The sequence below is a fragment of the Rattus norvegicus genome, chromosome 2 (genome assembly GCF_021556685.1).
Source record: "Rattus norvegicus strain SHRSP/BbbUtx chromosome 2, alternate assembly SHRSP_T2T, whole genome shotgun sequence".
Lineage (NCBI taxonomy): Eukaryota > Metazoa > Chordata > Mammalia > Rodentia > Muridae > Rattus > Rattus norvegicus.
In genome coordinates this window covers 63,222,202-63,245,753 of record NC_141535.1, presented here as the reverse complement: position 1 = coordinate 63,245,753, position 23,552 = coordinate 63,222,202, and the positions used below count along the sequence as shown (strand labels likewise).

Genomic DNA, 23,552 nt, shown 5'->3' with positions numbered 1-23,552 from the left:
ACTTTTGTCCTTGTTTTAGAGCATCAATCTCAGATCTGCCTGCCTCTGACCCCCAGGGGCTGGGTTAAAGGCACGCCCCGCCACCGCCAGCTAGAGTTAGCGTCTTTATTAAAAGGTGAATGTAAACTATTGTACGGTATGCTGGTCTCCTGACTCCAGAGCACCCCACCCCCACCCAGTGATTGGTCTAGATCATCTGGGTCTTCCTCACACTATACTCTTCGATATATCCATAATGGCAAAATTGCCCTGAAAACCACATTTCAAGAACATATCACTGTCCATCACTGACATAAACAGATGTCTTAGAAACAGGTTTGGATTTCTGATTTATCTGTGGCAATTTGCATCAAGTCCCTGAGCGGTAAGCCAGGAGACCTGGACTCTTAGGCTTAGCCTCACCTCTGACTACCCAGAAGTGACCTTGACCAGGTTCTTTCCAGGTAAAATAGGAGTGGAAACAGCCCCAGGGTCCTTTCTAGTTTGAAACCTCCCTGGTGGAACTTGCCAGTTCCTTGCACACTGGTAATCTGAACGGTGGGACTTTGATCCCAGGAAGCTTTTCTCTCACATGACATCTGTATGGCTGCTTCTCCAGCCTGTCTGAGATAACTCTGTGGAGGCCTCGCCTCTCCCATCAGCTCTTTGCTCTGCCTTCTAGATGCCCGGGTCAGAAGAATCCCAGGACGTAGGCAGCTCTGAGGAATCCAAAGGGAACTTGGAAAGTCCCAAACAGGGCAACTGTAAGACGAAACTCAAGAGCCGACTCTCAGGTAAGAACCCTCCTTTGCCTGTGGAGAATGAGACAGGCTTGCAGCGCCGGGAATGAGGTTGGGAGTTGGGGGAGGAATGACCCCATTAACAGGATGAACACTTTGGCGGGAGATCTGGGCCTTCAGTTTGTGATGGTTCCCAGGCTGGCCTGAACTCAGAATCCTCCTGCCTCAAGTAGAGAGTTAACAGACTTGCACCTAGAGAGATGAGCTCTTTATCTCCTCAAAACCTCACAACAGTTTTTCCACCAGTGAGGCAGGCCCGGGCAGAGCAGCTCCGTTAAGCCTAGCTGCCCAAGTGACTATTTTTTTGAACCATTACAAAGTGCATGTCAGCGTGTGTGTTGTCTGTTGAAACTTCAATTTCCTGAATGTTTGGTTCATTTATCGTAATGAGGTTTCAGGTGACCCTTTCAGGGTTGACTCTCAGGTGGCCCATATTCTCAACATACACACATCCCCCCACCCCCAATCCTCAGCCAACTAGAACAAGTGGCAAAGGAATTTCTCTCACATCAAGTTTGCATCTCAACCTAGCAGGAGAAATAGGGAAAGAGGTTGCAGCTTTTAGAACTGATGGAGTTCTCCATGCCCTGGGTATTTCCTTAGACAACTTGGCCTATGCTCTGGGGAGACAGCCCAAGACACCTGTGTCTCTCAGAGGTCCTTGGCACTTCTGTTTTGTTGAATACTTTGTCTCCATCAAAAATAAAATTTTATGACAGTGTTCATACAAAAGTACACTCGGAGGACTGGGGAGATGGCTCAGTGGGTCAAGAACTGAGTTCGGATCCTCAGTACCTGTGCAAAAGCCAGGTATAGCACACTTGTGTAACTCTAGCCCTGGGCAGAGACAGGCGAATCCCCAGGGCCTTGCTGGTTGGCCAGTCTACCTGAAACAGCAAACTCAGTTTAGTAAGAGACCCAAAAGGAAGACATATGCCATCAACTTCTGGTCTTCTAAGATGTATGCAAATGTGAGTGTTGTTGTGTTTTATAAAAAGATAAAGAGAGAGGGGATATGTTGTATGGTGGCGTGGTAAGGTGTGGGGAAAGGGGGTGCCTCTGCAGGCCAACTACACTTCAGAATAGTATAGAATGGAGTTTATTTAGGGCATGGGGAGGGGAGTTGAGAGGGTAGTAGGGGCAGAGAAAGGCAGAGAGAGAGTACAGGAATGGAGTGCCAGTCATGAGCACTTGGTGAGAGAGGGGGGGTAAGGGGCAAGAGGATAGAGCAGGAGCAAGAAGGCAAGAGCAGGAGAGTGAGGAGGGGGCAAGCAGCCCCTTTATAGTGAGTCAAGTACACCTGGCTATTGCCAGGTAACTGTAGGGTAGAGCTTACGCAAAATGCTAACAAGTGTAGATGCACACATTCACACACACGCGTACACACACATACACACACATACACATACATACACACATGCATACACACATATATACACACACGTACACACACACACAAACACATGAAAACACTGTACACACTGTACAAAAATAATGTGTAGACAGCAAACATGTGACAGCATTCATCTCTGACTGGTCCCATCTGCACATACATACACTGCATCCACGTACACGGATGCCGCACATAGTACATTAAATAAATGGTGCAGAATAGTCAAGGAAGGCACCTACTGTCAACTTCTAGCCTCTGTACACACCGTGTGGACTTGCATACTCCCCACATGTGTGTTCACGTGCATAAAGCACACACACTTAAGATACAGACTGAATTCATTACTGTCTGCTCATTACTATCATGCTCAGCTCTTCCTGCATTTAAAGATGTATTAAAGCCTTTTTTATGGTCTGCAAATGTGTCATGGGCTCCTTCCCGGCACAGTACCTACTGGCTGAGTAGTTAACTTGGCTCTAGCTATCCACTCACCTGGAAAGGGAGGCAAAACTTAACTTTGATCCCTTAGCGGTTGGTAACCTTGCATGCTTAGCCTGTGTTAAACCTCCCTCAACTTCCATTCCAACAGCTGCCCAAAAGAATTGCTACCCTGTCTTTGAGAAATTGGGTAATGTTTTTATTTTATCATTTATTTATTTTCTTATTTATTTCTGCAGATTATGTGTGTATGTCGTTCATAAGTAATGAGTGTAGACTTGTGCATACCGTGGCACAAGTATGGAGGCCACAGGACAAATTGGACTTGGTTAGTTCCTTCCACTTTTAAGAGAGCTCAGGTCATCAGGATTGAACAGTGAGTGCTTAACCCACAGAGCTATCTTGCTGCCCCTCCCCCCATCTTATTTTAACTCACAGAAAGTCACCCAACACAATGCATCATCTGGTAACATCCCCCAGCCCATTGTTTTCTTCTACACCCAGATCCCTGAAGAGAAAAGGGGGAGCCAAGAGTACCTGTCCCCATCACCTGGCCCTCCACTATCTTTATTCTCAGAGAATATAAATAGCATGGGACCATGAAGTGCAGTGCCTTAAAGCTCTATTTGCAGAAATGAGTTATTTTGTATTGACAAATAGGAGTGATTAGTCAGCATCGTGTTTAAATGAGCAGTAGAGTCAGTTGACTTTTGGCAGGAAGGGATAGCATCAGGTGGAGAGGCCTGCAGAGACTCCCTGAAGGCTCTCACCTTGGGGTAGCAAGCAGCTCTGCCTCCCACACCCCCAGAAGCTCGGGGAGAGGCCCCTTTATACCGTGTGTACAAGGGCAGAAAGGAGGCAGTCGTCAGCTTGTCAGAGTTCATCAACCCTGTATAATCAGTCCCCAGGGAGGCTCTCCGAGTTCTAGAGAGACAGACACAAGGACCTTTGAAACCTCCGTGGTCACATTCCTTATTTTATAGGTGACATTCGAGCAGCTAAGGAAATCCCAAAGGTCACTGGATTGGAGCCAGGAAAAGGACCTGTGCTCCAAACAGTTCTTCCTACCAGCTTCCTGTGTCGAAGGCTTTCTGGATTCAGATGGGGGTGGGCATGAGTCTCAGAGACCTTCTAGATGTCTGGTTTTTCAAACTGTGCCCATTTTGTCAATTTGGAACCAGCGACACCTTTAGCTGATGGCCAGTCCAGGGCTGGGTCACTGTTTGCCATCCAGTGGCATTCAAGGGGTCTCACCTTCCCAAGCCATCCAGGCCTGTGGTTAAGAAATAAGGAATAGGGGAAGAAGTATGCACAGGCATCAGCTAGAACTGGGCTCAGTTTCCAGCTTTGCCCCAGAGACAAGGGACCTGGGACCAGTGTCTTCTATAGACCTCAGCTTTATTTTTTTTTTTTTTTTCAGAGCTGGGGATCGAACCCAGGGCCTTGCGTTTGCTAGGCAAGTGCTCTACCACTGAGCTAAATCCCCAACCCCAGACCTCAGCTTTATTAATTCATATGTTTTTCCAGTCTATGGGAGAGTCATCCATGAGCCCACCCTATTGGAAGACTCATGGGAGAATGTCTTCGATGCTGCTGTTCCAAAGCCTGACGGCAATGGGCCCTTCCCTCAGAAGCACCCATTGTTTGTATTGTCAAAGCCATTAATACTATGGTTATGATTTCCATTTTCATTCTTACTGTCCTTGCCTCCTTTCCCACTCAAGAGAGGAAAATAATGTTTGAATGGCTTCAGACAGGAAGGCCTTCGTGAGACCTCTTAGTCCCCTGGGAAGGCAACCCACACGTTCGCATGGTGATGGCTTAGATGTTGCACATGCGCATTCAAGCAGCAGAGCCATGGGGAGTCTCTCTGGTCTGTGTGCTGGTGGAATCATTCAGAAACAGCAGCATAAAGGAGGCCCTGGTAGAAGACTGGAGACCAGTCGTCTAGACGTGGAGGAGAAGAGTGGGGGATTTTTTTCCAGGCAAAGTGAAAGAAAGATTTTTAGGCAACTGTTTTTAATCCTCTCTTATTTGAGAGGCAATGATGATTCAGTCCAGACAAGCTTGGCAAATGCCATAGGGGAAGGACTGCAGGCTATTGTGGCAGGACGTGATGGTGGTGGGCACGAAGTTGGGAAACCCGTGATATTTATATTCTCAGCTCTGGAGATTAGTACGGTGGTAGGGGGAAAGACACATCCTTGGCAGTTAGCAGGATAGATAGCATTCCTAGGGTAGCTGGGGAAGAGGAGACTGACTGGCAGCTTAACCTGGAGACATGCGAAAGGAGCTTGGAGAAGCAGGCTTTGACAGCGCTGTAAACCGTTTCACCTTTGCATATAGGAGTCTGTTTGGTCTTGGGTTTTTTGGGACAGGGTTTCTCTGTGTAGCCATGGCTATCCCAGAACTCACTCTGTACACAGGCTGACCTTGAACTCAGAGTTCTGCTCGCCTTTGCTTCCCAAATGCTGGGATTAAAGGTGTGTCACCATCACCCAGTTTGTTTATTTTTCATATGATTGAATGTGTATCTGCGTAGAGAGGTGAGAGGGGGTGTGGGCCCTCTGAAGCTGGAGTTCCAGAAAGCTGGGAGCTGCTTGATGTCGGGGCTGGAAACCAACCTCAGGTTGTCTGCAGGAACAGTATGTGCTTTCAACCAGTGAGCCCTCTCTCCAGCTCTGTCTGGGAGGTTTTGCCGCCATGGGATCCTCACGGGTCCGTCTTGCAGATCTGGATGTTTTTCGTGTTCCTTTTGCATGAGTCACTGTGGTTCTGCATATCAGGCTATTATCAGTGGATGCTACCGTATGTGGGTTCTCTCTGGATGATGACAAGCGCCTCCCTGTCAACTCAAAAGGAATTTTCTTCTAATAAATCTTTTTCAGATGAGTAAGCATGCCAAGAAAGATTAATCTGGCCCATGAATTACTAAGTTATGAGTTATTGTTCCAGCCATTTCCATGTGGGTTTTACCCAGTCTGGCTCCAAAACGACTAAAGCAACACCATCTTTCATCTCACAGAACATTTTTCTAATCTTCTAGCCCAGGTTTTCCTTCCTGCCTGCCTCTCTTGCCAGCAGAGACTTCCTTTAATTTCAGTACTTTTGATTTATCTGCGTTAACCTCTCAAGTTTGTGATCTTTTCAGATGCAAAACTTTCCTCGGTTGCAAAGGGATTTCAGGTGTTTGGAAACCTACTTTCACAGAGTGAATATCTAGCATTTGAAAAGCTAAGCCTTAAGTGACATCCGTTAACTGTATCTGCACCATATCGTTGTTAAAAACCCAGTACCGCGTGACTGTTAAAACTGTTATCGTGCCTTATTCCTTAAAAAAATTTTTAGAGAAATTTCCAGGTGGAAATTGGACCCTCATCCAATGTCTCATTACATAGCCCAGGAGAAATCAGTTCACTAAAGAATCAATGTATGGGGAACCGGAGAGATTGATAGTACTTATTGCTCTTACAAAAGGCTTCAGATCAGTTCCAAGAACCCATACAGGGAGATAATAACCCATACAGTCCATAATTCCAGTAACTCCAGCTCCAAGGATCTAACATCTGTCTCTTCAGGCACCTACACTGACATGCATATACCCCCACAGACACACCCAAGTACACACCATTCAAAATAAATTTTTAAGGAAAGAATTCATATGTGTATTTTTGCAAGCACATATGTAATATGTAGAATTTAATATAGAAATAGTGATTATAGCTTTAGTCATATGTAATTGATCTATCACTTCAGATAGTATATAGTCTAAATTAGGTATTTTTAAATCATTGCAGATTTTGTGAACATAGGTCAGTGGTAGAGTGCCTGGGCTGCAAACACCCCGTACACAGACAGACAGACAGACAGACAGACAGATACAGACGCATATGCATAACACACACACATATATAATTATTACAAAAGTTTCTTAAATAGGATACAAAAGCATCAGTTATAAAAGTAAAAGTCGATCTGCCATCATGCTTGCAAAATTACATTTTGGTCCACAATGGGCAGCATCTATGGGTGTGGTCCCATATAATTATATCCCATAGTAATATTGTGGCCACCCACAACAGTTAGATTGAATTGACAACTTGACACAATCTGGAGTCAGCTGGAGGGGTTCTAAATGAGTGATTATCTAGATAAGGTTGGGCTGGGGGCATGTGCGTGAGAGATTTGCTTTATCAGGTTCATACCAACTCAGGTAGGATGAGCCATCCTGGATGGTGCGGTCATTTCATAGCCTGGGTTGCAGACTGAAAGGGAGGGAGCTGAGTGCTTGCTCTCTGCTTCCTGACTGTAAATGTCAAAGGACATTGTGTGCCCTGCGACTTCCCTGCTGTGATGAACATAAACAGAACAAAGTCTTTCCCTCAGAGTTGTCAGGGTGTCTTTTTAAGGCAGCTAAATAGAGACTATATCATACCTGAAATGTTAGAAAAGAAACTATGACACCTTTTGTTTTGTGTAAACACACTCCGCACTCCTCAAAACATCCTGTCACTAAGCCATACATGACTGCATCCTACTGTTAAAATTATGGCTTCCTTGTTTTTGCCAGAAAATAACACTAGACAATGTAAGGCACAGATGTGGAGAAAAATCTTTGTAATTCATAGATTCCACAAAGAATTCATAATCTCACATATTAAAATAAAGAAAGCTTCCTAGAATTCAGAAAGAAAATTTAATAAAAGAATGGACAGGAAAATTAAACAGATACTTTACAAAAGGGAGCAGCCGATGGCTATATACACCCAAGTGTGACCTCATCGGTTGTCAGTGGGATGAAAGTTGGAAGCTTTGGTAAGATCCTTGTGCACTGACTGGCAGAGAGAAGGATGATGGGGGGATAGAGTTCACCTTGCAGTGACAGTGCTGCAGAAGGAAGAGACGCCAGGAGCCAGCGCCTCCACAATGACATCTCTTTGGGATATCTCATGCTCACAGGAAGCATGCATGAGGATACAATAGCTGTAGTCTTGATCAGGAATCAGCAAGCTCCAGCCCACAGAGGACAAAAACATGTATTGTGTGTGTCAGCACATGCACAGCAAGGTGGATTCTCACAAATTAAATCTGTTAAGGGTAGGCAAGATGGCTCGGTAGGTAAAAGTTCCTACCCCTGATCCTGATGACCAGAGTTCTATTCCCAGGACCCACATAGTGGGAGGAGCAAACCGATCCTTAGACCCTTCCATATTGTCCTCTAACATACACACCATGGCACAGGCGCCCCCACAATAGATAAAGATATATGTTAAGAACAAGGAGAACATATTCATTCATATAGAGTTCAAAAATAGGTAGACGCGGTCAGTGATGTTTGAAGATCTGTTATCATTGGGTGAGTAGTACATAAATGAAGGGGGGTTGAGACCATGGTTAAGGCCTTCTGATCTGTGCGATAGAGATGGTGTGAAATCTCACTCGGGCACTTTTGTGCTTGTTTAAATTACACTTAATAAATACTAATAAAAATGCTATTTAGGAAGTCATTACTAAGCCAGGCATGGTTATTTCAGCACTCAGAGGTTGGGGTCACACAATACAAGAGAATTCTGAATTCCAGGCTATGTAGATAGGTCAACTGTACCTCTCAAAAAAAAAAAAAAATCGGGTTGGGGATTTAGCTCAGTGGTAGAGCGCTTGCCTAGGAAGCGCAAGGCCCTGGGTTCAGTCCCCAGCTCCGAAAAAAAAGAACAAAAAAAAAATCACTATTATAATTGTATATGGAATAAAAACACCCATCCAGCAGTGAAGCCATGCAAATATAAAATGGTGTTCTGCCATTACTACAAGCCCTCATTGCCATGCCCCCCTCCCTAGTTTATTGCTGTCCCCAGCACCCGGCATCTCACTTAATGCATACATTGCTCCTTAAGCTACTTTGTCATTCCAGAAACTCCTGGCTTCTTTGTAGCTCAGCATTGCTTTCTTTGAACACAACAGGGTTATGCAGGACCTGGTGCTAGGACCATCAAACGTTTGTGCATCGCCTCCAGACCTTCTAACCCCATCCGTGATTGTGGACACTGTGTTTAGGCTGTCCGCTCTGCTAACCCTGCCCATCCCTTATCAAGCCATGCCTCCACCATCTTTCCTTGCAGGAGGTGTCCACCGCCTGGAGTCTGTTGAAGAATATAATGAACTGATGGTACGAAATGGGGACCCCCGGATCAGGATGCTGGAGGTCTCCCGAGATGGCCGGAAGCACTCTCTTCCGCAGCTGCTGGACTCTACTGGGACATCTCAGGTATGGGGCCTCTGGTTCACTCAGAGCCAACATTGCTTGGTTAGAGAGGAAAACACAGATTTCAAATCCCCATGTCTCTGTGATTGTGTGTGAGTGTGTGTATGTGGGTGTGAGTGTGTGTATATAAATATGTGTATGTGCATGTGTGCTTGTGTGTGTATGAGTGTGTGTGAGTGTGCATGTATAAATATGTGTATGTGCATGTGTGCTTGTGTGTGTATGAGTGTGTGTGTATGAGTGTGTGAGTATGCATGTATAAATATGTGTATGTGCATGTGTGCTTGTGTGTGTATGAGTGTGTGTGTATGAGTGTGAGTGTGTGTGTATAAGTATTGTGTATGTGCATGTGTGCTTGTGTGTGTATGAGTGTGTGTGTGTGAGTGTGCGTGTATGAATATGTGTATGTGCATGTGTGCTTGTGTGTGTATGAGTGTGTGTATGAGTGTGTGTGAGTGTGTGTGTATAAGAATTGTGTATGTGCATATGTGCTTGTGTGTGTGTCTGTAGGAGTTTGTGTGTGAGTGTGTGTGTATAAATATGTGTGTATGTGCATGTGTGCTTGTATGTGAGTGTGTGTATGAGTGTGTGTGTGTGCATGTGTGTGTGCATTTTCTTTTCAAAGCCTGCTATAAACCCTTGTTCAGAAGAGCTGACCACTGATAAGCACCATGTATATTTAGGTCTGGAGAGAGTAGAGCCAGAACCACAGAGAGTGTGGGGTAGCTACCCAGACAGATTAGAAGGAGCCAGCTCAATAGCTGAAGAAATAATCTCTTACTGGATGTCCGGACTCGACTCATGCTGTGTACTTTGGAACTATTACACTCACTGCCAGGAGACAATGGCGTCTCACACGTCTCCTGTGGCAAGCCAGCATTGCTTATTTACTTGGAGCATCCTATGTGGTTCATTGTGAGCACACGTGCCTATGCCATGCCTGCGGTCCTACCAGCTCTCCAGTAATGAGGCAAACATGGAGGATGGAGGGCATCGTGGAGGAGTGAAGGAAGCAGTTAGCACTTCAGAGCCTGTTCCTGTCAGGAACTCTGGCTCTCCAACTCTGAATAGGAGTTCCTCCTTGTTACCTTGTCCCTGGCCCACAAGAAATTAGGCAGCAGGCTTACAACCAACTTAGACGTAAGCTTAGCCTACAGGGAACTTAGAGTCCCTTGAGTTCAAGTGATTCTCATACGGAGAATCACTGGCGTTTTCCTCTAGGCCTATCAGAAAAACAGGGCCGGAAGAGGAGGTTACAGCAGTAGTGGTGTCCCTAAGTGCCATACTTGGGGATTCATAGGAGATGGGGCCCTAAGGCTATTGAACCTTACTTTTAATGTGTCATGACCACTTTGCAGGTGGAACAACCGAGGCTCAAAATGGCTGAATATTTTACTGGAGGTTATATGTCAGAATCTGAGGGGGAAAGGTTATAGTCCCTAATGTCAAGATCAAGTATTTGTGGAGTTTGTTTTTGTTTTTTCTGTTGCACTTTACCTTGGGGGAGGGGAGCCAAGTTCCAAAGCAGATGCCAATCAGGTTATTTTGTGTCCAATTCACTCCAAGGCAGATTGAGGTAAGGGAAGTGCCCAGAAAACATCAGGATAGAGATTTGAGTCTATCAAAACTCATCTGGACCAGCAACAAGAGGAGACAGTCAGGCCTGCATCCTCCTTAGAATAACCCAACAGGACTCAGAGGAATGGGGGAAGGCCAGGAAGTGGTTGGAGAACCTCATTGTCTGCTTCAGGGTGAGAGAGAAGCTAGGGTTTACTTTCTTCAAGGACGAGCTCCTCCTCACAAGCGTGTGGCAACTTCTCTTGTGTCGACTAGGAAGCTTGTCCATTTTATATCCACAGTCACCCACTTCTAGCCAGGTCTCAGAGATCTGGAAGCTCATGCAGGGGTAGAAAGTCTTAACAGAGAGTTTTCCCTTCTTCAGATTGTCCTCCCTCTTCTCTTCAGACCTTTTCCTTTTCACCCTGGTGGGACCTCTCCTACCTGACATTTTTTTTTTCCCTCCACTAAAAGTGCTGCCCCATGTAGAGCTATCCAATAATACTTTGTATGTAGGAATAAGTGGGTGTGTCAGCACCATCCAAGATGGCAGCTACATGTGTCTTGGCCTGTGAATGCAGCTGAGAAGTGGATTTTAATGTTAGTGAGCCTTATTCCAAACACATAGCCACTGGTGGCCAGTGGGTAGTGAATTATGTAGTACAGGTCTACCAGGTACAGAAGGACCCTTTAGTCCCCTCAACGGCCACACGAAGCACTCAGGCCTTTGGCTTCCACTTGTTTCCCAGCGAGAGGTGACAATGAAGCAGGGTTGGAGACTGGTGGTCAAGGAAGGGTTCCCCAAGGGGGTCATATGTGAACCCCTGTGTTCTTGAGCGTTGGCAAACCACAGGCTGTGTCTGGCGCTCTCCGCAGTGGTTTCAGTAAATGGGTAGTAACCCTGCCAAGCCCACATCATTTATTTCATGAGACCAAGTCTGGGCGGTCCACACTCCTGGCAGCTATTCTGTCAAACCGCACAGTGTAACTTGGAAGCTGCCAGGGGACGCAAGACACCCCTGGCAGGAGAGAACATCTCATTCCTGCATGTGAATGAAGCCGACACAATCAGGGATTAGAAGCTATTTTCGTGATGGTTCTTCTCTCCTCATATTAAACATGAAATGATTTTTTTCCCCCACTTGTGCTATGATCTCCGTACCACAGAAGACATTTATTATTCTAAGAGAGAGTTAGCATACTTTAGCAGTCGTCAGTCTGTTGATTATGTTGTCAGGATGCATTCTGCTGATACACGTGAATGTCATGGGTGCGCGGGTACGAAAGGGGGCTTGGGGTCGGAACTGCTGGCCAGAAGGGGAAAGTGTGGCTTATGGGAAAGTATTTGATTTTTCCAAATAGGAGGGATTAGAGCTGAAGTGGTTGCCGACTCTCAGCAGGGTATTTTATGTGGAAAAACAGTTGTCTGGGTTTGTGGTTTGCATGGGCTTGCTGGGGTTTTTTTTGAATGAGTAAATTAAGCTTAAACATGATTTGGAACCTGGAGTCGCCTTGAAAGAGAGCTTCAAGAGCAGCTCAACCCCAGGGTGTGTGTCTTTGTTCTCCTGACTCCATTCCAGTAGGATCTGTGACACATGGTTAAGGACAAAGTGACACAGGTGCTTGGGGTCACTAAGCAGCCCTCTGTGACGGGCAGGTATGGCTAGCAAGGCACCGCAGTGGGAGACCCCGCTCCCCAAGAATTTAGAGTAAACTTTCCTTAAGCAAGTGGACCACAGGTGGACCAGGGGGAAACTGCTCACACAAAAGGCAGCTGAGATTTTCAGTCTCTGTGTAAGCCAGAGCCCACAGCGGGATAAATGAGACTATCTGGTCTCGCCTGTTCTGGCTTTCAGGAATACCACATCGTGAAGAAGTCTACCCGCTCCCTGAGCACCACCCACGTGGAATCACCGTGGAGGCTCATCCGACCTTCTGTCATTTCCATCATCGGGCTATACAAAGAGAAAGGCAAGGTGAGCGATTTCCTACTAAAAAGGAACACTATGACTTCCTTGGCCTTCCTTCTCGCCTCACAGGGAGAGGCTGGCTTCCACTCTCTGCCCTGTTGATATAGGGAGTTTCCAGCCCTCAGTAGATACTAGGGTGGAAGATCCCCCAACCTTTTCGGTTCTGTTCCTGAGCCTTTTCCCCCTTTGAAAGAAATACAATAGGGGTTGGGGATTTGGCTCAGTGGTAGAGCGCTTGCCTAGCAAGCACAAGGCCCTGGGTTCGGTCCCCAGCTCCATTAAAAAAAAAAAGAAAGAAAGAAAGAAATAAAAAAAAAAAAAAGGAAATACAATACCCGCACCCTTAGAGAGTGGTCCACCATCAGAGTAACAGTCACGGCTTTGCCATTGTACAAATGTACAGATAAGCGCTATTATGTATTACTGACATCTTACAAAATAGAAACATTGAAACAAATATGGCACCTGCAAGGGGTAAATGGTTTTGAAGTCATTTGGTTCTTCAGTAGGAAACGGTGACTCTTGGAGTCAAAGACTATCAAATATTAGAAATTTCCAATGTGCCTTCTAAATCCCTCCCTTAATATGACACAGGCCCAGTACACTACAACTAGATCAGAGGAGGGAGAGAGGGAAAGGAAACTTGAATTTTAAACTAGTCGCCTACCTAAACTCCAAACCCAAGGAGAAAAGATGCCTCAGTCAGATACAACAGTGGGAGGGATTTTTGTAGCTAAATTCTGCAGTGCCAGCCTGGACTCGTCCGCTTTAAACTGTCGTCTACTTTGAACACAGGGCCTTGGCTTTAGCATTGCTGGAGGGCGAGACTGCATTCGAGGCCAGATGGGAATTTTTGTCAAGACCATTTTCCCAAACGGATCAGCCGCAGAGGACGGCAGGCTCAAAGAAGGTAGGCAAGAGTCTCTTGGTGTAATCTTTAGTGACAGCCTGGGTCCTTGAGAGTCTGTCCCCTGGCAAGATGTGACGGCATGGCAGCTGAGGTCATGGTTTTGAGAGTGCCCTAGATCTGTGCCGAATCCAGCAGTGAATCATGATCCTGGGCAGACCATGTGACCCAAGCTTCACTCTCCTGGGGTGCTTGGAACAAACTTGGAATGTTAATGCCTACCTTGAAACATGTTTTTTTGGCGATTAATCGAGATCATGTATGGGAAGTAGCTTGATATTTCTATTGCCAACTGTAGGTTGTAGTGATGATTTTGGAATTTTGGTTTCTTAAAAAAAACAAAAACAAAAAAACACAGAAATCTTTTTTTTTTTCTTTTTTCTTTTTTTTTTTTTTTTGGAGCTGGGGACCGAACCCAGGGCCTTGCGCTTGCTAGGCAAGCGCTCTACCACTGAGCCAAATCCCCAACCCCCAGAAATCTTTTAAGAATATGTTTTCCTTTTAATCCCTGGTGTGGGATATGAGGCTGCTTCAGGTTGTCCATAGCAGCTGACTGTGAGTTACCTCATGCTCTAGCAGGGATGTGATTTTGCTGGCAACAGATAGTTTCCATGATGTTTGGAATTCTGGGACTTCTGAGAGAGTATATAAATAAATGCTGCTGTTGGCTCACAGTTCGTTCGGTAGTCACAAAGTAGCACAAAGAAGAAACAAGAAGAAATTAGATACCCCTAACCAACAGGAAGCAGTCTAATGATAAAGCACCCCATTTCCCCTCTATCCACTTTTCTCTCCTATGTAGTGTTAGGGGTTAAAAGGGTGGAAAGGGGGTGGAGGAGGGCAGAAGAAAGAACCCACAAAGTAACCAAAGCCCAGCTACAGTAGGTGTTTGCCCTCACTACTGGCTCCTTGCTCAGCTTCTCTGCCTCAAAACTTCCCGAGAATGTGACAGTCTGGTCTTTAATGCTGATGGGAGAGCAGAATACTTGATTGAGTAGCTATGGAATGTCTTGCTGTTAAGTCAATACAATGTAGCTAATTTAGTACTTTCCCATTCTCCATAGTGCTTACCACGTTATCAGAAAGAAACACAGCAGACAAGTGGTTTGGGGTGCAGATTAAAGTAACCCTGAGATTTTTAAGTTATACCTTTCAAGTAAAGTTTTCAAATGTTTAAGTACACCTTGTCTTTTATGGTGCTTTAAACATTTATAAGGCGTGTCTGGTATTTTAGTTATTTCATTATCAGCATCACAAGCCTGTTGGGTAGATATTTTAGAGTGATTCTTTTATAGATGAGCAAACCAGCACTCAGAAATGTTCAGCAACTGGAAAGCTGCTTCGCTCTGTGTGTAGCCCTGGCTAACCTACAACTTCCTATGTAGACCAGGCTGGCCTCTTAACTCCCAAAGATCTGCTGGCCTTTGCCTTCATGCGTGCCGGGATTAAATGTATGCATCACCACGCCCAGACGTAGTAGTTTCTTATAATAAAGAAATTCTTCTCAATGTGTATGGTTACATATCTTACAAAATATTTATCTGGATTCTAAGACTTTTAATTTTCATGACTCAAAATTGTCAGTAAATTGTGAACATAACTTGACATAACACTAACAAGGCATGAATCCTGTTTTTCTTTTTCCCCTCCCTTTTAATATACCTTTTCTCCCTCATTTTTAGGTTACAATTATTTACTTTGGTACATATGTGTGCACATACAGTTGGGTCATAGTACATGTGTCAGAAAACAAAGTTCTTTCTCACATGTGTGTCCCAGGACTCAAACTCATGTCATTAAGCTTGGCATCAAGCTCTCTCACCCATGGAGCCATTCCACTGGCCCACCATATGTCTTCCATGAGGTGCTTATACCAGGATATTTCTAGTTACCTTTAGAAATGATACAACTGTCCGGTTCTGTTGGCTCAAAGTGTAGTGTCCACTGGGTTATACAGGTTTACTTACCTTTTTTAAAACTGGTAGAGTGAATCGAAGTGTCCTGGTTTTAAGCAGAGCATGTAGAAGCCTTCGTGTAACAGTGTGACTTGACCAGGCATAATACTTCTTGGACAAAATATTTATCTCTGTCTCTCTGAGGAAAAGTTAACCCCCAGGTGCTGTTGGTGTCTGGTTTCAGAGCAGTGTAAAAAGCCCAGCAGAGTGGTCTTAGAATGGATGGACCATGTGTTCACTTGATTGAAATTCATCCTGTAAGGTTGGTAGAATGAAGCAAAATAGAGGCGGGGAAATCAATCATTATGAAAGGTTAATAGTGGATGATTCTCCTAAATACTATTTTTTCATATGTGTTCATTTATGAGAAATGTATGTCGCTGAAGTGGATTTCCAGCCTGTTGAATGATATACCTTAAAAGCGCTCCTATAAATTATAAGCTCATGAATTATCACTTCCAGTGTTTCTGTCCTTGTAGATACAACCTGCAGCTATAATTGAATAGTTGGTGATGGTGGGTGGTTTTTAAAGGGAGATCACGGCGTTTACAGTAGGGCTTATGCAGTTGCATAAAGGGAAATGCATGTGGCATTGCCACATTTCTATACCTCACCTCGAGGGTTCCCGTATGCACAGCATGCCAGGGGTTGGCTGCACAAAGTTTTCTGCCGACTTGCACCGTCTTGTCATACAGTCGCTCTCCCCTGCACTGCCAGGCAACCTTTTTTTTCTGGGCCATCTTTTGGTATTTGTGGACTTGTTATTCCAAAACACAGCCCATGTCACAAGAGTGCAAATGAGAATCGAGTTCCCAGGAGGCAACAGGAAGTCCACATCCTCTGACATTCCCAGAAGGCATTGTAGCAGCATAGAAAATGACGAGATGGGAACTTCACAGGATTGGAGACAAGAAGCTAGTGAGCTAGTCTGGGAGAAGCTAGTGAGCTCCGTGCACACACACTCCTCAGAACTTAGCCCCTGCACTGCTTTGGCATCAACGTGCAGTGAGCCTATAGTCTCACCAGCCTAAAGATGGAGCCCAGGACCTGCCCCAGTAAGATCAGGCATCCAGACCGTTTCTGGAGGTGGTGCTGTCAGTTCTCGGTCGCATCTCAGCAAGATTCTCTCTCTACTCCTGAAGCCCTATTCTGCATCATGTTGGACTTGTATAGCTTGTCTTTCTAGGGGAGTGGCTTCCCAAGTGTATCTATGTCTGTGTTTCCTTATGATTCTATAGAAGACAATTTAACACCTGAAACCCTGTCTGCAGTCTCTAAGCAGAAGGTATTTCTTATCAAAGACGCCAATGGTTAATAATCTCAGGTCTTCAAATTTCCCACAGTTGTTTTTGGCTTTTGGTGGTGGTGGTGGTTGCTTAGTTGGTTGGTATTTTATGCCTGTTTTCTATTGGTGTTTTCGTTGATTGACTTGTTAGTTGGTTTGGGATTTTAGGGTGATGGTGGTGAGGTTTGGTTAGTTGGTTATCATTTGGTTTTGGTGGAGTTTTAGCTACATCTTATTTTGTAGCCCAGGCTGGCTTTGAATTCACTTTGCCATCCCAGCTAACCCTGATCCTCCTGCCCAGCCCGTCAAAAGCTGGGATCCAGGTGTGCCCTACCAAATCCAGCCCCACCTTTGTTTTTATTAAATGTTAATTATAGAATTACTGCTGAAGAATATGGGCTTTTAAACTTGAATATATTATCTTATTTAGGGGACATTCCTAAGGACTAAGTTTCTTAAAATGGATCAAAACCATAAAACTTATATTTTGACAGTAGTAGTCCAGGGACTGTAGATAGAGTATGCCACTTTAGCGCTAGCCAAGAAGAGTCTAGTAAATTAAAGCTTAACGTACTTCTCACGTTTGGCCACCAGGAGATGAAATCCTAGATGTAAATGGAATACCAATCAAGGGCTTGACGTTTCAAGAGGCTATTCACACCTTCAAGGTAACGAGTCTCAGTTTGTCCTCTTCTTCCCTTCTGGGTTTGGCCTCCCTGGCTGGAAAAGCAATCTGACCGTTGGCACCCATCCGCTGCTTGTTTTCTAGCAAATCCGAAGTGGGCTGTTTGTCCTCACCGTGCGCACCAAGCTCCTCAGCCCCAGTCTCACGCCCTGCTCCACTCCCACGCACATGAGCAGATCGAGCTCCCCAAGCTTCAACACCAACAGTGGGGGAACCCCAGCAGGAGGAGGCCAAGAGGAAGGTGGCTCTTCATCCCTGGGTCGGAAGGCTCCCGGGCCCAAAGACAGGATTGTCATGGAAGTCACACTCAACAAAGGTAAAGCTAAATCTTCCTCACTCCCCTTCCTTTCTCTCGGATAACAGGCTGGGTCTGTTGTTGTTGTGGTGGTGGTGGTGGTGGTGGTGATGGTGATGGTGGTGGTTGTTGTTTGTCTTTAAATCAGTCCTTTGAAACCACCTGCTGTCAGTGACAGATGCTTTTCTCCTGGGGTAATCAAAGGAAAGAGATGTTTAATCAGTTTTTACAAAAGTGAGGGAAAGTCACCAGTAACACAGTCTTTAAACTCTTCTGGGATGAATCGCTGTGCACCAGAGACTCGTATTAAAATGAATAACTCAGGTCTAGCATTCTTAAAATCGTCAAGAATTAAGGAAGACAGTCAAGAATAAGTTAGCACCAGTAACTTCAAATCGGGGGTTCTCAGCAAATCCTGCTGCTATTTCACAGTTCTCCCCATTCCCCTCTAGGACTCACTGTAGAAAGATGATAACAATTATAAAGAATCAAGATATTAGTTGAAGGCCAAAGAAATCCAAAGGCTTTATATTCTTTTCTTTAAAACAAAGAAAGATTTATTTGTTACTTATGTGAGTACACTGTAGCCGTCTTCAGACACACCAGAAGAAGGCATAGGATCCCATTACAGGTGGTTGTGAGCCACCATGTGGTTGCTGGGAATTGAATTCAGGACCTCTGGAAGAGCAGTCAGTGCTCTTAGCCACTGAGCCATCTCTCCAGCCCAGGCTTTATATTCAGGATAAAAATATTAGTCATTCTCCAGCTATTCCCAGAGACGGATTTGAGAAAGCTCTTTAGAATAAACAGGGTAGAGCATTAGATAACACACAAAAAAGCAGGATTTACATTCTGTATCTGGGAGCAAACTGAAAGCTTATTGGTCTAAATATCTATTTCACCTGTTTAAATTCCTTGCACATTTTCTGTTTGCTCTTGTCTTGTCCTTGCTTCTCACAGAGCCAAGAGTTGGACTGGGCATTGGTGCCTGCTGCTTGGCCTTGGAAAACAGCCCTCCAGGTATATACATTCACAGCCTTGCCCCTGGATCCGTGGCCAAGATGGAGAGCAACCTGAGGTTAGTTACATCCCTAGTGCTATAGAGTCCTGCTGTGGTCCTGAGTTGTGAAGACACACCCGTTAATATCTGCTTAGACAGACACAGACAGAGAGACAAAGACATATCGCCTAGGCTGGCTTTTGAACACACACACACACACACACACACACACACACACACCCCTCTGCTTCCCTAATGCTGGGATTGTAGGTATGCTATGGAATTCTACATCTTCAACTTTCTTTCTAATAATATAACCAAGCCTGACATTAATAGTTTCTCCAAAGATGAAAGATTCATATGAATCAAATTTGGTTGAATCACAGGACTTTGACTCATGTTTTCTGTGATGATTTTAATTATTAACACGGCACAATCTAGAATCACCTGAAAGTCTCAGTGAGGGACTATCTAGACCAGGTTGGCCTATGGCCTTAACTGTTCTGGGAAGTCTGCCCACTGTGGGTGCCACCATTCTCTAGGAAAAGGTTTCTGAATTGGAGAAGAGTGGAGATAGAAAATTAAGTGTATGCTCTCAACTATAAATATGGCCAGAGCCTTCAACTTCCCCAGAGTCACAGAATACAACCTGGGATTGTGAGCTACAGACCTCCTTTGTCATACATTGTTTATGTCATGGTATTTTATCATGGCAAGAGAAAACAAGATTTAGACAGCTTTCCTACCTTCTTTGTTGTGTTTGGACTCAGAAGTTCAGTGTCAGAATTTTGACGACATAGAACTCTATGCAGATTATCTGTGGTTATTTCAATATACTCTTTCACTTTTTATTCATTTATGTAAACTTGGTCCTATAAGGTGGAACTGCATGTATGGGTTCAGTGACTAGATGCAAAAGACCCTGAAACCATGTGCGTGTGGGAGGTCCTATTAGTCAATTGCTTTCACTGTGATTGTGACTAAAGTCACTGTTGTCTAAGGTCACGGACCATCTGATTTCTTGATATAGACAGTGGATTTGTATCCTCAGCATTCTGCGTATACACAAGAAATCTTAATATTCTCTCCTACAGCAATTGCAGTGGTCTGTGCCCTCCTAAATCTCACAAAAATGTGCACATATTACACAAAGCACTCTGTACAAATAATATCACCTTTCTCCCCATAAGCGTCAGAGACCTTTGGCAGTTGAATTGTCAAAACAGCATTTGTTGAGGTTGCCATCTTGGAGGCTGTGTTAATAGATTATATTACATTTTTTGTTAATCATCAGAGTCAATTTCCATATGAAAAAAAACTAGCAAATCATCCAAAGTACATTAAAGAAAATAGACTTTTAGAACCCCAGGGAAAAAAATCCCTTAATGACATCCCAAGTTGATGTTTCTTTCTTGAATGGTTCCATATGCCTGGGGCCAGCCAAATGAACATTCCTCAAATCCCATGTAAAGGGTCTTTGTTCTTTCCTGCTGGGCACTCTCCCGATAATTTCAAGTCAAAAGAGGCAACTTGTCCTAAGTTTCTCATTTGTTCAAATTTGAAATATTTTTATAAATTCTTAGGTAACCTTGGAGCGCCAGATATTTCCTCCTTTGACTCTATTACAGTAATCATTTCAAGATGGTAGGAAGAAAGAAGAAACTGATGGTGATCAAGAGGCTAGCGTGTGATAATTAAATCACACGGACCTTAGACAACTCAGGTGCACCATATTTGAGTGGCCTCTATAGGCCTCCTATTTGAAAGGCATACTTAAACGTATCTGAAGTGTTATTAAGTAACCTCCTCTGTATAGGATCTCATATACAGTAGGTGCACAATAACTGCTATCTTCCCTTGTTGTCTTTTTATCTGTTTTATTTACATTTACTATTTCTGATAATGGCCTCAGTCAACTTAAAACATGATATTTATATGAATGTATTGCCATTCTTATGGGTGTTATAAAGATGAAAGAATGTCATTTGCTTCTTTGAAGTACTCAGAAAAAGATTTCTTATTCTAAACCCTTTCCTGAAAGAAAGCTGTCTTAGCTTTTAAAAATCCGACTGTTGCCACAATGTGTTGTTATGTCTCTCTAGCCGCGGAGACCAAATCCTGGAAGTGAATTCTGTGAACGTGCGTCATGCGGCTTTAAGCAAAGTGCATGCCATCTTAAGTAAATGTCCCCCAGGGCCTGTTCGCCTGGTCATCGGCCGACACCCTAATCCAAAGGTAAGGTATTTCACCCTGCTTTGAATATGGGACAGTGGTTTGGCTGCTTGTTTGGCCAATGACAGCATTCCTACATGAACCCCTCTACTTCGGTGAGAGAGGTCATTTGGCCAGAACTGGGTATCAGCCTGTGACTGAAGCATGTGGGAAATGAATCTTGGATCTGGACTTCTTCATCTTCACGATCTAAAAACTTTATTGGAAAATGTTGTCAGGGTTATTTGGTGAATTTAAAATCTGATCTCATGGAAAGTAGAACTCTAATAACCGCCGTGGCTGGTTGGCCGCTGGTGAGATACCGAATACCTACATCAAGAAAACCTGATCGTGCCACTCTAGATAGTCTCTGCAGCTTGTTGCACTCTGAGATAAGAACTCTTAGGGGTGGTGCACCTAGGAGAGGGTTCAGTGAATAAAATGACTGCCATGGAAGCGTAAGAATCAGAGTTCGGATCTCCAGAACTGCACAACTGGTTGTGGTAGTTCACATCTGTAATCCCAGAAAGCCTGTGGGGAGATAGGAGGCAGAGCCATGACACTCTCTGGAAGCTTGTGGACCAGCTAACTGTGTGTGGAACAGGTAATAGGTAACCCTGCCTGCCTCAAGGTAGAAGTTGAGAAGAGACACCCCAAGTTGTCCTCTGACTTACACACTTGCACACATACACAGTACACACATATACACGCTAAAAAGAAAAAAAAAAGTCTCTTTTGAGCCAGTCTTTTGTTTGCCCATGTGATAGCAACTCTATCTTCTTTAAATTTAATGCTAATTTAAAATTTAAAGCGAATTGTGAGAATTTTAAACTTTATTCAGGTAAGAAATAAAAAGATGGGAGCTGGAGAGATGGCTCAGCAGTTAAGAGCACTGACTGCATTACAGAGCAATAGTGATAAAAACTGCATGGTATTGGTGCAGAGACAGACAGATAGACCAATGGAACAGAATTGAAGACCCAGAAATGAACCCACACAATTATGGGCACTTGATTTTTGACAAAGGAGCCAAAACCATCAAATGGAAAAAAGATAGCATTTTCAGCAAATGGTGCTGGTTCAACTGGAGGTCAACATGTAGAAGAATGCAGATCGATCCATGCTTATCACCCTGTACAAAGCTTAAGTCCAAGTGGATCAAGGACCTCCACATCAAACCAGACACACTCAAACTAATAGAAGAAAAACTAGGGAAGCATCTGGAACACATGGGCACTGGAAAAAATTTCCTGAACAAAACACCAATGGCTTATGCTCTAAGATCAAGAATCGACAAATGGGATCTCATAAAACTGCAAAGCTTCTGTAAGGCAAAGGACACTGTGGTTAGGACAAATCGGCAACCAACAGATTGGGAAAAGATCTTTACCAATCCTACAACTGATAGAGGGCTTATATCCAAAATATACAAAGAACTCAAGAAGTTAGACCGCAGGGAGACAAATAACCCTATTAAAAAATGGGGTTCAGAGCTAAACAAAGAATTCACAGCTGAGGAATGCCGAATGGCTGAGAAGCACCTAAAGAAATGTTCAACATCTTTAGTCATAAGGGAAATGCAAATCAAAACAACCCTGAGATTCTACCTCACACCAGTGAGAATGGCTAAGATCAAAAACTCAGGTGACAGCAGATGCTGGCGAGGATGTGGAGAAAGAGGAACACTCCTCCATTGTTGGTGGGATTGCAGACTGGTACAACCATTCTGGAAATCAGTCTAGAGGTTCCTCAGAAAATTGGACATTGAACTACCTGAGGATCCAGCTATACCTCTCTTGGGCATATACCCACAAGATGCCCCAACATATAAAAAAGACACATGCTCCACTATGTTCATCGCAGCCTTATTTATAATAGCCAGAAGCTGGAAAGAACCCAGATGCCCTTCAACAGAGGAATGGATACAGAAAATGTGGTACATCCACACAATGGAATATTACTCAGCTATCAAAAACAATGACTTTATGAAATTCGTAGGCAAATGGTAGGAACTGGAAAATATCATCCTGAGTGAGGTAACCCAATCACAGAAAAACACACATGGTATGCACTCATTGATAAGTAGCTATTAGCCCAAATGCTTGAATTACCCTAGATGCCTAGAACAAATGAAACTCAAGATGGATGATCAAAATGTGAATGCTTCATTCCTTCTTTAAAAGGGGAACAAGAATACCCTTGGCAGGGAATAGAGAGGCAAAGATTAAAACAGAGACAGAAGGAACACCCATTCAGAGCCTGCCCCACATGTGGCCCATACATATACAGTCATCCAATTAGACAAGATGGATGAAGCAAAGAAGTGCAGGCCGACAGGAGCCGGATGTAGATCTCTCCTGAGAGACACAGCCAGAATACAGCAAATACAGAGGCGAATGCCAGCAGCAAACCACTGAATTGAGAATAGGACCCCCGTTGAAGGAATCAGAGAAAGAACTAGAAGAGCTTGAAGGGGCTCGAGACCCCATATGTACAACAATGCCAAGCAACCAGAGCTTCCAGGGACTAAGCCACTACCTAAAGACTATACATGGACTGACCCTGGACTCTGACCTCATAGGTAGCAATGAATATCCTAGTAAGAGCACCAGTGGAAGGGGAAGCCCTGGGTCCTGCTAAGACTGAACCCCCAGTGAACTAGATTGTTGGGGGGAGGATGGCAATGGGGGGAGGATGGGGAGGGGAACACCCATAAAGAAGGGGAGGGGGAAAGGGAATAACACTCAAAATGTATATAAGAAATACTCAAGTTAATAAAAAAAAAAAAAAGAGCACTGACTGCTCTTCTAGAGGT

At 44.3% G+C, this 23,552-nt stretch overlaps 1 protein-coding gene across 6 annotated transcripts in view; it reads left to right on the top strand.

Moving 5' to 3' along the window:
- Pdzd2 (PDZ domain containing 2) overlaps positions 1-23,552 on the top strand; it is a 386,938-nt gene that overhangs the window by 324,632 nt on the left and 38,754 nt on the right. For all 6 annotated transcript variants that reach the window (NM_022940.2, XM_087632881.1, XM_087632912.1 and 3 more), the window contains 8 exon segments: positions 662-773; positions 8,730-8,875; positions 12,286-12,405; positions 13,195-13,309; positions 17,141-17,214; positions 17,316-17,547; positions 18,487-18,604; positions 20,629-20,761. In NM_022940.2, coding sequence (NP_075229.2) covers positions 662-773; positions 8,730-8,875; positions 12,286-12,405; positions 13,195-13,309; positions 17,141-17,214; positions 17,316-17,547; positions 18,487-18,604; positions 20,629-20,761 — 1,050 coding nt within the window.